Genomic DNA, 13892 nt, shown 5'->3' on the forward strand with positions numbered 1-13892 from the left:
ATCCTTAGAGAGAAAATAATACCTACCGATTTAGGATTTCTAGGCTCCAGCACCAGTGACAGTTTGTAAATATCATCTTCAGTGTGATAGAGGTCCAGGGAAAGCTACAACAAAATTAGAAGGGATAAATATGTCGGATTACATTTATTTATTTATTTGCGTTGCTGAATTTTTTTCAAGTTGAATGTTTAAGTTCACTGTCTAATACAGTAACTTGAGTAAATGCAGAACAATAAAAAGACGGCACGCAGAGATGGAAAATGAAATTTAAAAGAGAAAACGTTAATCCTGGTTAATCATCAGTATTGACGAGAACCATTAACTCAATTCCTCAGCAGTATTTATTGAGCAGCTCCCACGTGCTCAGTGCTGAGTCACAGATAAGGGATACCTGATGTTTCCAGGCTGGAAGTGGGGACAGATGCAAACAATAAGACTTGTAAATGTAATAAATGCTGCCTTTGAAGTTTGATTAAAGAACTGTGGAAATAAAGGAGCAGTTAACTAGGCTCCTATTATTTGAGAGCATTGTGCTAAGTCCTAGTGAGGCAAGCTGATATAAAATCATTTCTTGCCCTCAAGGCCCTGATAATTTATTTGAATAAACAGGGCCTGAACCTAAAAAGATGTGTTCGTAGCAATAAAAGGCAGCACATGCTGAGTGTGAAGTAGTTGCTCCACTTTAAGTGCTCCAGGAACCAGTCAGAAATCAGGGAGGCAGTATGGTAAATACACGAGGGCAGAGGCTGTGTAGTCGGGCAGGGCTGGGTTCAAGCATGGAGCCTGCCACTGGCTAGCTGTGTAACCTTTAGCAAGTAATTTCCTCTCTGACACTCAGTTTCTGCATCTGGAAAATGGAAATGATCATAAAAGTCCCTACTTAGTTGGATTTGTGTCAGGACCAAATGAAATAATGCATGTAAAGTATTTCACACAGGACCTGGTACACAATAAAATCTCAAGAAGTGTTATTTTATAGTGTTAATGTTACTGTTATTATCACATTTGTTATTAGTTATATTATTACTATGCATAGGGGCCCTGGAGACAGAAATGATCAGGACGGATTCATGGAGGTCCTTGTGAATTGGAACTTAACCAGGAGGATTGGGACTTAATTTGGACAAAAGAGAGAGGAAGATTATTGTAGGCAAGGACAACAACACTGATCCAGGTTGGAGAACATGGATAAACTCTTTAAAGCCTTACATGAACATAACCAGTGCTGGCTCCCTTCTTTGACTATGTAAGAATGAAAAGTTTTCTTTAACATATTTTATCTAACATGTATATGAGGGTGGAGTGTGGGGGAAAAGAAAGAAGGAGGAAGCCAGAGAAAACTCAGAGGCGAAGGTGTTTTCAAAGATTCCTTTTCCTGTTATACTTTCTTTAAAAAAGAAGTTGGTGTCATAAAATTTCATTTTCAAATCATTCATTCGACAAATATTTATCAGTAATCTACTATGTGCCAGGGACTGTTCTAGTCACTGTTCTAGCAGCTGCTTGAATATAACATTTAAATTAAGGACTTCATAATCAGGTCACATTTCTTTTACCTGCACTTTGTCACAAAGTTTTTTTTCTAAAAAAAACTGATTCAACTGTAAAATCGCCCCAGTATCATTTCAAGATCATGACAATCCTGCTTACAAAGAAGAGACATCGTATTCACCTTCCCCTGAACAGCAATCACTCCTACCTCCCAGGCTCTGCCTTTTTACAGGAAAGGAAACATCTGCATGTCACAAACAAATGCCTTTGGGAGCCATATCATTATATAAAAGAGCCAAGTAGGATGTGTAAAAGGTACATTTTGATAGAAACGTCTTATTTGGAAAACAGAGTCTTTGCAGATATAATTTATTTAGGGATCTTTCCCCTTGGCGCCACAATAAAAAAAAATGTGTGATGATAAATGGGACCTGACACCACTCTCTGTTAGGGAGGTCACAGGGAGAGGTGTGGTTTGTGATGAACATCACTACTCAGCGAAGACAAATTGCTGTCAGCCTAACGTTGGACCTTGAGTTGCCAAGTCTTCTGATTTGTTAAGAGAAGCCAGAAATCTGGAGTTTTAGATAAACTATCCCAATTTTTAAACACTGGGAACTAACAACGACAAAATTTTAGGATTCCATATGGACCAAATAAAATACATCAGCCGTGAGCAGTTGCCTACTATTTTGTAATTCCCACAACAGACAACTGCACCAGGCTCTAAGCCTCATGAAAGTGGGCAGCACATCTGTCTTTTGCACCTCTGTACCCCCAGTCCCAGCTTGCAGCCTCGCACTGTGAGGGTTACATAAATAAAGAGAGAAAACCAAGTGACTCCTTCCTTCTGAATTCCCTTTTATCAGGAGTTAGTCCAGACTTGGAGGAGCATGTTCTCTTCCTCCTGACTCAGCTTCCAAGTCCTGTGATGACTGGCACCAGCATCTGCCGGAGATGAGATGACAGCAGTACTACCACAGCCAACCAAGAATCCAAATAAGCCACACACTAAAGCGGGGAGTTGCTCTTTCAAGAGAAACAGAACATCCTTGGGTATTTCCATGTGTCAAATGGATAACAGGGTCAGCGACGGAAATGTTTTGGTAGTCTCCAAATACTCGCTCTCTGCTTATTAGTAGTGTGAGCCTGGGCATGCAATTAACCTTCTTGATTCTCAGTCTCCTGATCTGTGAAATGGGAATCATAAATAATAGCTGCCTCCAAGAACGATGGTGAAGATTAAATGAGCTAATGGGTGTCTGACTAGGGTTTGTTTGGAAGGTCACAAATGCAGGGTTTGGCTTCCAGTCAATGCACGAGTCAAATGCCACTGTGCTTATCCGTGAATGTAAAGCTGCCCTCGGGGTTACTCCTAGCATCTCTTCTTTCCCAGCCATGATTCTACTTCCTCTTTCAGATCTCCTCTGGGCTTTACGGACCTGCCCAAAGGGTGATCTGTTCTACTTTCTACACACCTTTTTTATAATATGGGCTGCTCGTCCATGGAATTTCAAGAACATTTGCTTTTGCCAAACATATTTTGAGCCTGGCTGTTTTTTTCTGACGAATGTTCTGATCCACTGTTTCAAGTTGTTGCATTTACCAACCTATCCTTTCAGCAAAGTTGGTTGCAGATTCGGTCTTCATTAGGATCTACATTGGCTTGACTGTTTATCATAAAATAAAACACACCTGGACATCAGACTACCTCTACTCACCATTTTTGAAACTCTTCTTATTCTTCTTCTTCTTTTTTAAAAATGAGACTAAAATTAAAAATACAGGGGCTTTCCAGTTATTTGCATGTACTCAAAATGGTAAAAGTAACTGATAGGGCTAAAAATACCATGAAAAGATTCAAACTATTTCATGCCCCAAGCAACAGAAGCGTCGGCTTTTAAAACTCCTGGTTACGTGAATTGAGATGTAAGGGAAATGTCCTCTCCAGATATTCCCTGAAAGGAGGAACAATACAAATCCCAACAGTTTGGTGGCATGGTCCTCCTTCCCTCAACATGCCTGGTGCCATATTCAAGGGGCCAAGGATACAATGACAAAAATGACAAACATAGCCCCCACCCTCATAGATTTTGTCCTGTAATTACTTCCTTTAGTGCACATCATGAAGAGGGGGAGAGAGCAGTATTAATTAATTTTTACAGATGTGAAATAAATGAGATGTCAGCAATGTGCCCACATGAGAGAGCAAATGTCCATTTGAGGGGAACCCGGCCCAGGCTGGGATGCAGAAGTTTGCTTCCTGTCCTTTGTAAATCTCAGTTTCTTCTTTGGTTAAAAAAAAAAAAAAAAAAAAAAAAGGAAGGGGCAGGGGTGATGTTACACTCACAGCCCTGCCCAGGCTGCATTGCAGGGTGTGTGTGAGAATTTACTGAGGAAATGTATGTGAAAAGTGCTGTGAAAATTGTAATCAACTATTACAGAAAGTTAAAGCACTGCCATACAGCCTACCACACAGAGTAGGCATTTCATAATTGTTGATGAACATAAGGGTTCTCTTTTTCTGTCCTCCAGGGCTGTCCATCATATATAGGCAACCTCAGCTGGAGCCATGTTTAGATGAAAACAATCACTTCAGGTGAAAATTTAGAGTCCTGGGGCAAAATGAATCACCCCTTCCAATGCTGGCATGTGGACGCCTTCGCATGGATTGGGGCAGCTGTGGTCAGCCGTATGGTTCTAATCCAGATATGTGTGTGCTTCCTAAAACAGCCACTGGGCTCTGGTGACCACAAGATAGAAGCCTCCTCGGTCTTCATGTTGAGGAGATTAATCCTCAGGAGTCAGGAAGAATGAATGTATACTGCTATGCACTAAACTTTCTTCTTGGCTGTGGGGAGAGAGAAAGGATCTTGGCTGGAAGTTTGGTGACTCATACACAGGATTGTGCTATCGTGATGAGCTATTGGGCTGGTACTACAGAATCAAGTTGACTCTTGGTTCCTTATTATCAAGGCTCCACCGGTTCTTACATCTAGAATCCTAGAAGTTTAGAGCTGGAAAAGACCTCACAAATGAGCGTAAAACCCTTATTTAAAAAAAGCCAAAGTCAAGGCTGTTAGCAAGGAGACAAAACCAAGCAACTGCAGAGGGAAGGCTGAAAGCAAGGTCTCACATCTAGGATTTTGCCACTACACTATGCTACCCAACACTGCAGTTACTAAATACGGCGCTTGATGGCTTCTAAGTTTTCCTTCAATATGAGAGAGAGAGAGAGAGAGAAAGATTCCTCCCCAGCAAAAAGGAATTTTTTTCTTAGCCTTTATTTCTAGAGTTCAGATTTTTTTCATTTGTACTCTTGAAATTTTTTTTTTTTTTTGAGATGGAGTCTCGCTCTGTCGCCCAGTGCAGTGGCACCATCTCGGCTCACTGCAAGCTTTGCCTCCCGGATTCACGTCATTCTCCTGCCTCAGCCTCCCAAATAGCTGGGACTACAGGCGCCCGCCACCACACCAAGCTAATTTTTTTGTATTTTTAGTAGAGACGGGGTTTCACCGTGTTAGCCAGGATGGTCTCGATCTCCTGACCTTGTGATCTGCCCACCTCGGCCTCCCAAAGTGCTGGAATTACAGGCTTGAGCCACCACGCCCGGCCAGTACTCCTGAAATTTTATTGAAAATCCTTCAATATTTCTCTAAATAGCTCTTTGTCATAACGTTGCTTGTTTCATTTATAACACTAATTAATTTCCCTACCCCATTATTATCTTTTGTCTCTATGAGAAATTGCCCAAGGGTAGGCACCTGCTCTCTGAAGTTATGCTTGATGTCGTGAACAGCTTGGACACAGACACTGGAAGCCTAGGCTCCACATGGAGACTGGTCTGCAGACATCACCTGTGGCTGTAGGTCTGCAGTCTGACTGGGGCTGCAACTCTGGTCACTTATTCATGGAAACAGATTTACATGGCAAATCATTAATAAATGCAGGTGCTTGGATTATTGTGAGTTGTGTTCCCTGCCCCCAGTAGAGAAAGTCTGTATATTTACTATTTGTCACAAAAACTCAACTTTAAGAGATCTGTGTTTCTGTTTGTTGGCCACTTCTGCTTTATTTGAAGGGTATAGCTGCATTATTGCCTACACTTAGGGGTTTATTCTTTGGTAAACAATTACATGGTCTAAGAACAGTTTGTGAGAAGGGCGAGAAACCACACTCCTATTCCAATGCAGCAGACCTAGGGGATTTAGGCTCTCAGAAATTAAGAGGAGTTATTGGTTTCATTTTCTACAGCCATACAAGGAAAACAGTTAATTCAGTATTGCAGCTGAGTTTCAGATGCTACAGTGTTATAAACCCAAACAGGGAAGTTGCACCTCTACTTTTGTTTAAGGAAAAGCGAGTGAATTTCGTTATGCCTCTTCTTCCCACAAAGAAGCAGCCAGTGGGAAATGTTCTCTTCTATACACCTGTTGTGTCTAAAAGTTCTAGGATGCGGAGACCAGCTAAACATGTGTGCCACAGATGCCAAAAAAGTATGAGTGGTAGGTGAACTTCTTTTGTCTAAGCCACTTCATTCCTAAATATAGCATGCAGTTCATTTATTGAGTTCCTAAATATGCCAGGAACTGTGAGAGGTGCTAGGGATATGATATGTAAGGCAGATAAACAGAAAAAAATCAAATAAAGAGTGATACCTCCTATAGTTAAGGAAAATATAAAGTGCCAGGGTGACATGTGACAGATGCATGACTGCTTTGGAGGGGGAGAGAGAATGCTCCAGAAAGACAGGCTTTTGAAATTGAACTTGCCACATGGATGGGTTGGGATGGGATTCTCCAAGCAAGTCCAAAGGCCAGGAAGCAGAAGACAGCATTTCATGGGGTAGAAAGTACAAGAAGTTCAATATTTCTCAAAGGCTGGTAAAATGTGGGATAGGGTGATGGCAAAGAAGGCTGGGCTGATGGTCAGAGACTGAGTCTTCAAGAACCTCAAATGCCAGACTTTAAACTACATCCTGGAGGTTTGGGAGGTTCATAATGGGAACAGGGGGATCACAGATAAGGTCCTTGCATTACTCCAGGCTTCAGCCAAAGCAGTGCAGTGAGGATAAAGAGGAGCAGATGACTGGAGGACATACAGAAGGATGTGATGAGTTGGATGAATGTGGTGAAGGAGAGTGAGGGCTGAGGTAGAGTCTGGAGGAGCCTCTCTAAGAACTCCAGAAGTAGAGTCATATGGCAGAGACTGGGCCCCTCTGAACAAACGTAGATTTCTTTGCCCCAAGATTTGCTGGTTATGGAAAATATTAATCAGGGCTCCTTTTCCCTTGTTCTATGAGATTTCCTCTCATCTATTGACTCTGAAACCAATTTTCCCCCAGAATGAATTGCTGGCACACATCTTCCTATGTCTCCTGGAAAGAAAGGTGCAGAAGAGTTATTGAGCCCAAACTTGGCTCCTTGGAACTCACCGTGAGCAGGTTGATCAAATCCATGTTGGGTTCTAAGTGGTGAGAGGCATTCTGCAGGGAGACTAGTTCACTCAGGGTAACGGAGAGCTGGTGCATTTTCACAATGTTCACTTTATTCTCCTCTGTCCAGTCTGGGAAAATGACATGGACTGCTATCAAGTCTTTCAAGTGTACTCCAAGGATGGGGATTTTGAAGCCATCGCAGTCGGCAAAGGCCTTGCGGTAATTGCAGTAATTGCCGTTGGAGGAGACCAACTCTGTCATTTCATTCCAGTTCTGGGAACAGATGGAAAAGTAGAATTTTCAAACAACTTTCCCTTCTGCACACCCCCAGGCCCTGCAATGTGTGGCTAGGAAATTCCTTAGCTACTGAGAAAAGTATCACTTGCACCGGTGTTGCAGGGAAATATGAATCAGGAAAAAGAAAGTTAGAAAAACGTGCTAGGCCTGGCTATGCATTGAGCAGCCTGTTCCATTTTGCTATAAAACGGAAATAGCCTACACGTCTGCCTACCTACTAGGGATGTTGGGATATTAAATGGCATCATGTATACTTAAGTGTTTGGAAATTTATGAAAATATTACTGTCCGCAAATTCAAGCATGTTGAATATTAAAATTGTTTAGTTCCAAGAAAGTTGCATTCCAGATATTACTCGAGGTTAATCTGGGACAGTATGGGGTAGAGAAAGTTGCAATGCGGTGTGAGATAGCTGTGGTTCTATATTCTGCCTAACTAGAAGGGTGACCTTGAGCAAGTCACTTCACTTTTTTGGGCCTCAGTTTCTTTCTCTGTAAGTAAGAGAAGTTCCAATACATAATTTTAAAAGATACACTGGTAGTTCTCCAAGCCTCTATAAGCTTCTATCAGATTCTTATTCTTCACAACATTTAAAATTTGTTTTTGCTTTTTACTTGAGATTTGATACAAAGCTAAAAGAAAATGAAATACTTATTACCTAATAAGTTCCATTATACTTGGAATGAGTACAGAGTTTGAGGTCAAACAACGGTACTTCTGTGGCTTACTTCCTCTTGTTTATATGGACAAGTTACCGTTGGTTGCTTCACAGCAACCAGACCTTTCTAGTAGACCCCAATTTTGATTAGTCTGCTGTCTCCCAAAGCAGCCCTTGTGACTCAGACAGAGTCTGTTTCCATTTCCAGAACCAGGAATGGGTTCTGATTTATCATCAGAGTAATTGCATCCCTCTAGTTTGTGATTGGTTCAGGAACTCAGGGTTAAGCCAATCAGTATATTGTATTACTCTGGCAACTGTTATTGGTCCAGGGATGGACCTAAGACCTGAGGTGGCTCAAAAGGTCTTTAATTCTATGGGTGAAGAGTTGAAGTGAGAAGTCTTCCCTATCTTCAACTTTCATGAACAAGGGAACGTAATTTTTTGGTTGCTACAGACAGCCCAATTAGGAGAGAAACAGTTTGATGAAACAAACAAAAAAACAAAACTCTCTGATACTCAGAGGCAGGCAGAGCACCTGAGTCAGAGGTCAGATCAGACCGTGCCTGCTCTGTCTCTGGACTTCCAGGTATGTCCCCCAGGGTGGAGTGCAGTGGTATGATCCTGGCTCACTGCCGCTTCAAACTCCTGGGCTCAAGTGATCATTCCACCTCAGCCTCCCAAATAGCTGGGACTACAGGCACACACTGCCACACCTGGCTTATTTATTTATTTATTTATTTATTTATTTATTTATTTATTTATTTTTTGTAGAGACAGGATCTAGCTATGTTACCCAGGCTGGTGTCAAACTCTTGGCCTCAAGCAATCCTCCCACCTCCACCTCCCAAAGTGCTGAGATTACAGGTGTGAGCCACCACGCCTGATGGACAATATATTTGCTTATTGTTTAATTGCTGTAGAAGTTTTTTTCTTTTTCTTTTAAACTCACAGCTAAAAGTGTCCTTATTGAAGTAGCAAAGTGCACTCTTACGTGAGAATCTTTTCATAAGGATGAAATGCTCCTTTTTGCTCAAGAAGAAAAACAACTATCATGTCGTGAAAATAAATATGGCAGAAAAGCTCAGTTTGGAAAATGATCACTTTTTAAATATATATATATATTTTCATGACAATTCAGTTATAAATCTGAGGATTTCTATACAAGTCCTATGTCTTCCCTTTTCTATCTTCTGATGTGCCCAACACCGTGTTATGAATAGAGTAGTCATTCAATGACTTTATTTCAGGAGGTAGGGTAGGAACTATTTCTGTCTTATTTACCATGTGTATCACAGTGCCTATCACATAGTAGGACCAAATAGATACCTGTTGAATATTTACCACAACAATATGTTGGGGTTTTTTTTGTTTGTTTGTTTGTTTTTTTGAGACGGAGTCTCGCTCTGTCGCCCAGGCTGGAGTGCAGTGGCGCGATCTCGGCTCACTGCAAGCTCCGCCTCCCGGGTTCACGCCATTCTCCTGCCTCAGCCTCCCCAGTAACTGGGACTACAGGCGCCTGCCGCCACACCCGGCTAATTTTTTTTGTATTTTTAGTAGAGACGGGGTTTCACCGTGTTAGCCAGGATGGTATAGATCTCCTGGCCTCATGATCCGCCCGCCTCAGCCTCCCAAAGTGCTGGGATTACAGGCATGAGCCACCGCGCCCGGCCACCACTACAGTATTCTAATGATATGTCAAAGCATTCTTCCTGGGACACTTACCACCACCTCCAACCTGTTTTTCCAGGTGGAATCTGCTGGTGTGGTTATTCCCTTTCTACTTTGTCCCCATTTATAACCTATCACTGGATTAAGAGGAAAACTTTCCCACTCTGAGTGACATTTCTGAGGCGTATACTAAACCTGAACAATTTACAAATGCATTTTTTTACTTTTGATTAGGATCAAATCTACTGTACCTTTGTAACTTCTGAAGAAAGATGAGAATGGGTCTCTTTGAGGCGTGAAATGGAACTATGACTGAGGCCTCCCACCACTGCCATCAGGGTGTTAAAATTTTTGAGCTGAAGGAGCTTCTGCAATAAAAATGCATCAATGCTTTTTAAGGATTTTTAAATTATTCTAAACTTTCTGAATTACAAGTAAATTTATGCACAATTTTAATAACAAGAAGCTAAGGGAAAAATTACATCAATTTTAAATGAAGCACAAATAGAATCAGAGAAATATATCTATTATTTCATAGAAAAATAGCTACAGTAAATGCTTCTATGCATTGCTTTTTGAAAGCAGTCTTCTTGCATGGCAAAAATACGATTCGTTCATTAGACATCAGCGAGTAGTTTAGTTGTCCAATGCCGTTAAACTGTGAACACCACATTTCCTCAATGATGACTTTTCTCAACAGAGTGAATGACCATCTAGAACTCAAGAACCCAGTCTGATTACCAGACATACCTTTGCAACATTGATAAACTTTGTGATGACTTCTGCCCTTTGCTGGGGGGTTGGTTTGCTAAGAACCATCAACTGGACCCACTTAGAGATTCCATTAAATAAAGCAATCGATCTTTCCAAGGTTGGATTATTCTCTAGGCAGCCATGGATGACATAGCTTTGGTAATCAGTGAACTAGGAAAGGAAGATTCAGAGATTCTGAATTATAATGGAGCCTTTGTAAAATCAAAAATTAGAATATTGCGTAGAAAAGGTGAGATATTGTTTCATAACAACACAGTTTCTTTTATCTCACATTTGCAATGGCATCCTAAAAGTTTGAATATACATGTGTCTTTAAAATGTCATTTTGCTGCTTTTCAAACCCCACTACTCACCCCACGCACAGACACCCACTACTACACATCACAGCTTTGGTGGGAGGAGAAAGAGGCAAGATTCAAAGTTGTATTCCAATGAGTTCAAAATTTACTGGGTGATAAGATCCACCTGTGGCACTTGGTAAAATGCTGGTTCCTGGGAACACTCTAGGTGTAAACGATCACTACCTTCAGAAGAAAAACCTAAGAACCTCCTTTTTTTTTTTTTTTTTTTTTAACCGAGTCTCGCTCTATTGCCAGGCTGGAGTGCAGTGGCGCGATCTCGGCTCACTGCAATCTCCGCCTCCCAGGTTCAAGCGATTCTCCTGCCTCACCCTCCTGAGTAGCTGGGACTACAGGTGCAAGCTGCTACGCCTGGCTAAATGTTTTAGTATTTTTAGTAGAGATGGGGTTTCACCATTTTGGCCAGGATGGTCTCGATCTCTTGACCTCATGATCCGCCCACCTTGGCCTCCCAAAGTGCTGGGATTAAATGCGCGCCCGGCCAAGAATCTCCATTTTTAACACACTGCTGGTGATTCCAATCAGGCAAGTTAAAGATATAATGGTATACAATAAAGACAAGGAAATGAACGTAAATATCATGATTTCAAGTTCGCATCAGTTGTAAAGTTGTTTCAAGAAAAAGAAGACAGAAGAAAAAAAAATCAATTGAAGTAAGGCTGCTCTTTAGCAAGGCAAACACATTTTCAGAATGTTAGCGTGGATGTCAAAAAATACATACGAGCTTTCTATCATATAAACAGTGCAGGGGACTCCCTCCCATGGCCTGCCTGCGGGAGGCCTCCCAAGGTTAAGGTCCTCTCCAAGTAGGATTACTTAGTGAAAGAATCAGTCTTTCAGAAATTCATGCTTCTAACCAAGACAGTCTTCTTTGCAAGCAATAATGTAATTCATTCTCTGACACCTTGGAAAAGGAGGAGGAGCGACTTCCCCAGAGCTTGGCTAGACAAAGCAAAGTGGCCGGCTGATTGTGAACCAATGTGGAAAATGTTATCATAACGGGAGGAGAGAGAGCAGGAGGCTAAGAAATCACAGGCCAGAGAAAGAAAAGGAGGAGTTAGAGAAGGAATGAGGCTCCATCAAGATGAGTAGGAAAGAAAAGTTTAATTCAGGATCTCTATCTCTGGGAAAGAAACAACCTGATGTTGAGATTCTCCTTAAAGTCTACAATTCCTATTTTCAACCTACACCCATAATTAGCCATTTATACAAATCTGAACCTAACTAAATATTTTTTCCCAAAAACGAAGGGCCTAGCAAAACATGTTCACTTGGGAGAAGTCAATGGAGCTAAATCAACCTTGAATGGTTAAATCTCCACTGACTATTTAGAAAAATCACGCTTTAATCCTATGAAAGGAGACATTGAAAATAGCGACAGAAATATAGCTCCTGAGCCATAAAATAAAGACAGGATAATATTTATCTTTGGTTAAAAGGGATTGTTCCTGTGAATTAAGGGCACTTTTCCAGCAGAGCACAGTGATAGAAGCTGCCAACACGTCAGAGTATGAAAATGCAGCTCTTGGGAAAGTTGGCATGGTGGTTGTTATGCTTGGAAGAATAAATGTCAAGTTTCTTACCGAGATCCTTCTAAAAGATTTATGCTCCAGAAAAGTGAGGTGCTCAGCCAATTCAATGGGCTCCAGATGGTCAAACAGCAGACAGGCTTTTCCCTTCTTGGATACTTTTTTCCTCTGTGTGACTCTTCTCATCCAGTCATAGGAAGGACTATAAAAGAAGAGTGAGTCCGGTCAATGTGTTGAAAGCCCATTTCACTCAATGGAAGTTATTAACCTACTGACTCTGCAACTCTTGGCTTGCTTCCAGGGACTTGTGCAAAATACATGCCCTGTCTTTCATATTTGAGAGAAAACCACTGACCAATTGCCAATAGAACATAAACTTGGAGTTGTTTTTCCAGACAGAGTAGGTTTTGCACTGATCCATCCAGAATTTCTTACTTAGTGTCTTTGTGACCGGCAAGGTCTGGATCGTACAGGAAAGGTCGGGGCTAGTATATAAATTTGGGAGTTTATCAGGATATAAATGGTGATTTAAGGCACATGGAAACCACTAGAAACTGTGGTTCTCATACTTTAGTATAACATGAACTATCTGAAAAGCTGGTTATAAAGACAGAGGCCTGGGCCTCGCTGCCAGAGGTTCTGACTTATTAGGAATGATCCTGAATAATATGTATTTTCACCAAACATCCCTTATAATTCCTGGATCATTCACTATTGATTACTATTGAAGAAGTATTCAATAGTAATCGACAGTGGAAAACAGAGTAGACTATGAATACGTAACACACAAGAACATACATTTGCAAGATGGATAGCCATATTTAGGATCATCAAATAGTCTTCCCTGTACAAAGTTACCTAGTTGATATGAAAGTGGCCTAATTGCACCAGTTACCTAATAACTGAGCTAACCAGCTCCTGGCACATCTATGGTCAACCACCATAAGGTTGTTGTTCTGAGGCCAACCTCAGCAGCACCATGGTACAGAGCTTCTCAAGCTTGAATGTGAATCACTTGGGGATCTTTAAAGTGCAGATTCCAATTCAGGTTTAAGGTGGGGCCCAGAGGCTGCATTCCTAATGAGCTCCCAGGTGACGCCAATGCTGCTGGTCTGCAGACCACACTTTAATCAGTGAAGGTGTAAGAGACATTAACTAGATTCAGACTCAGTAACTAATACCGAGCATCTATTGCATGCCAAATCCTTTCATGTGCTATCTTGTGTCCTTATTGGATGTTCATAATAATCCCATGAGAAAAGTATCGTCCACATTTTACAAATAAAAAAACTGAAGCTTGTAGAGATGAGTTGTGTCCCATACGGCTTGCGCTCACGGCAGCAAGGCTTTCCTCATAGAAGTAAACCTGGATTCAGGAGTGGGATGGACTCAGAACAAGTGGGGTGATCACTACTTCCTCCCCTAAGCGGTGGACTTATTGGGTGTGAAAGACGTTGGTGCCACTCTTACATGCTGGATATGTCGATGAGGCTGACGTGTTTTTCATATCCTAGTTGACTAGCTACTTCCCGAAATTCCTCAGTCATACGAATCAAACCAAGATCCAAATTAAACTCTGCAGGAAACTTCAGAATCCAGTACCTGAAAGGCATCAAATATTTTTGGCAGCTGGAAGATTGCAAGTTGGATATCTATGGAAACGATTGTACCATTTT

General features: G+C 41.4%; 1 protein-coding gene across 5 annotated transcripts in view; it reads right to left on the reverse strand.

Moving 5' to 3' along the window:
* The window catches only part of RASGRP3 (RAS guanyl releasing protein 3), a 126519-nt gene that overhangs the window by 28802 nt on the left and 83825 nt on the right, over nt 1-13892 (reverse strand). For all 5 annotated transcript variants that reach the window (XM_054545288.2, XM_063713207.1, XM_063713208.1 and 2 more), the window contains 6 exon segments: nt 13687-13818; nt 12271-12418; nt 10305-10478; nt 9806-9922; nt 6926-7201; nt 27-104 (listed from right to left, as the gene is read on the reverse strand). In XM_054545288.2, coding sequence (XP_054401263.1) covers nt 27-104; nt 6926-7201; nt 9806-9922; nt 10305-10478; nt 12271-12418; nt 13687-13818 — 925 coding nt within the window.

This window comes from Pongo abelii, chromosome 12 (assembly GCF_028885655.2).
Source record: "Pongo abelii isolate AG06213 chromosome 12, NHGRI_mPonAbe1-v2.0_pri, whole genome shotgun sequence".
Lineage (NCBI taxonomy): Eukaryota > Metazoa > Chordata > Mammalia > Primates > Hominidae > Pongo > Pongo abelii.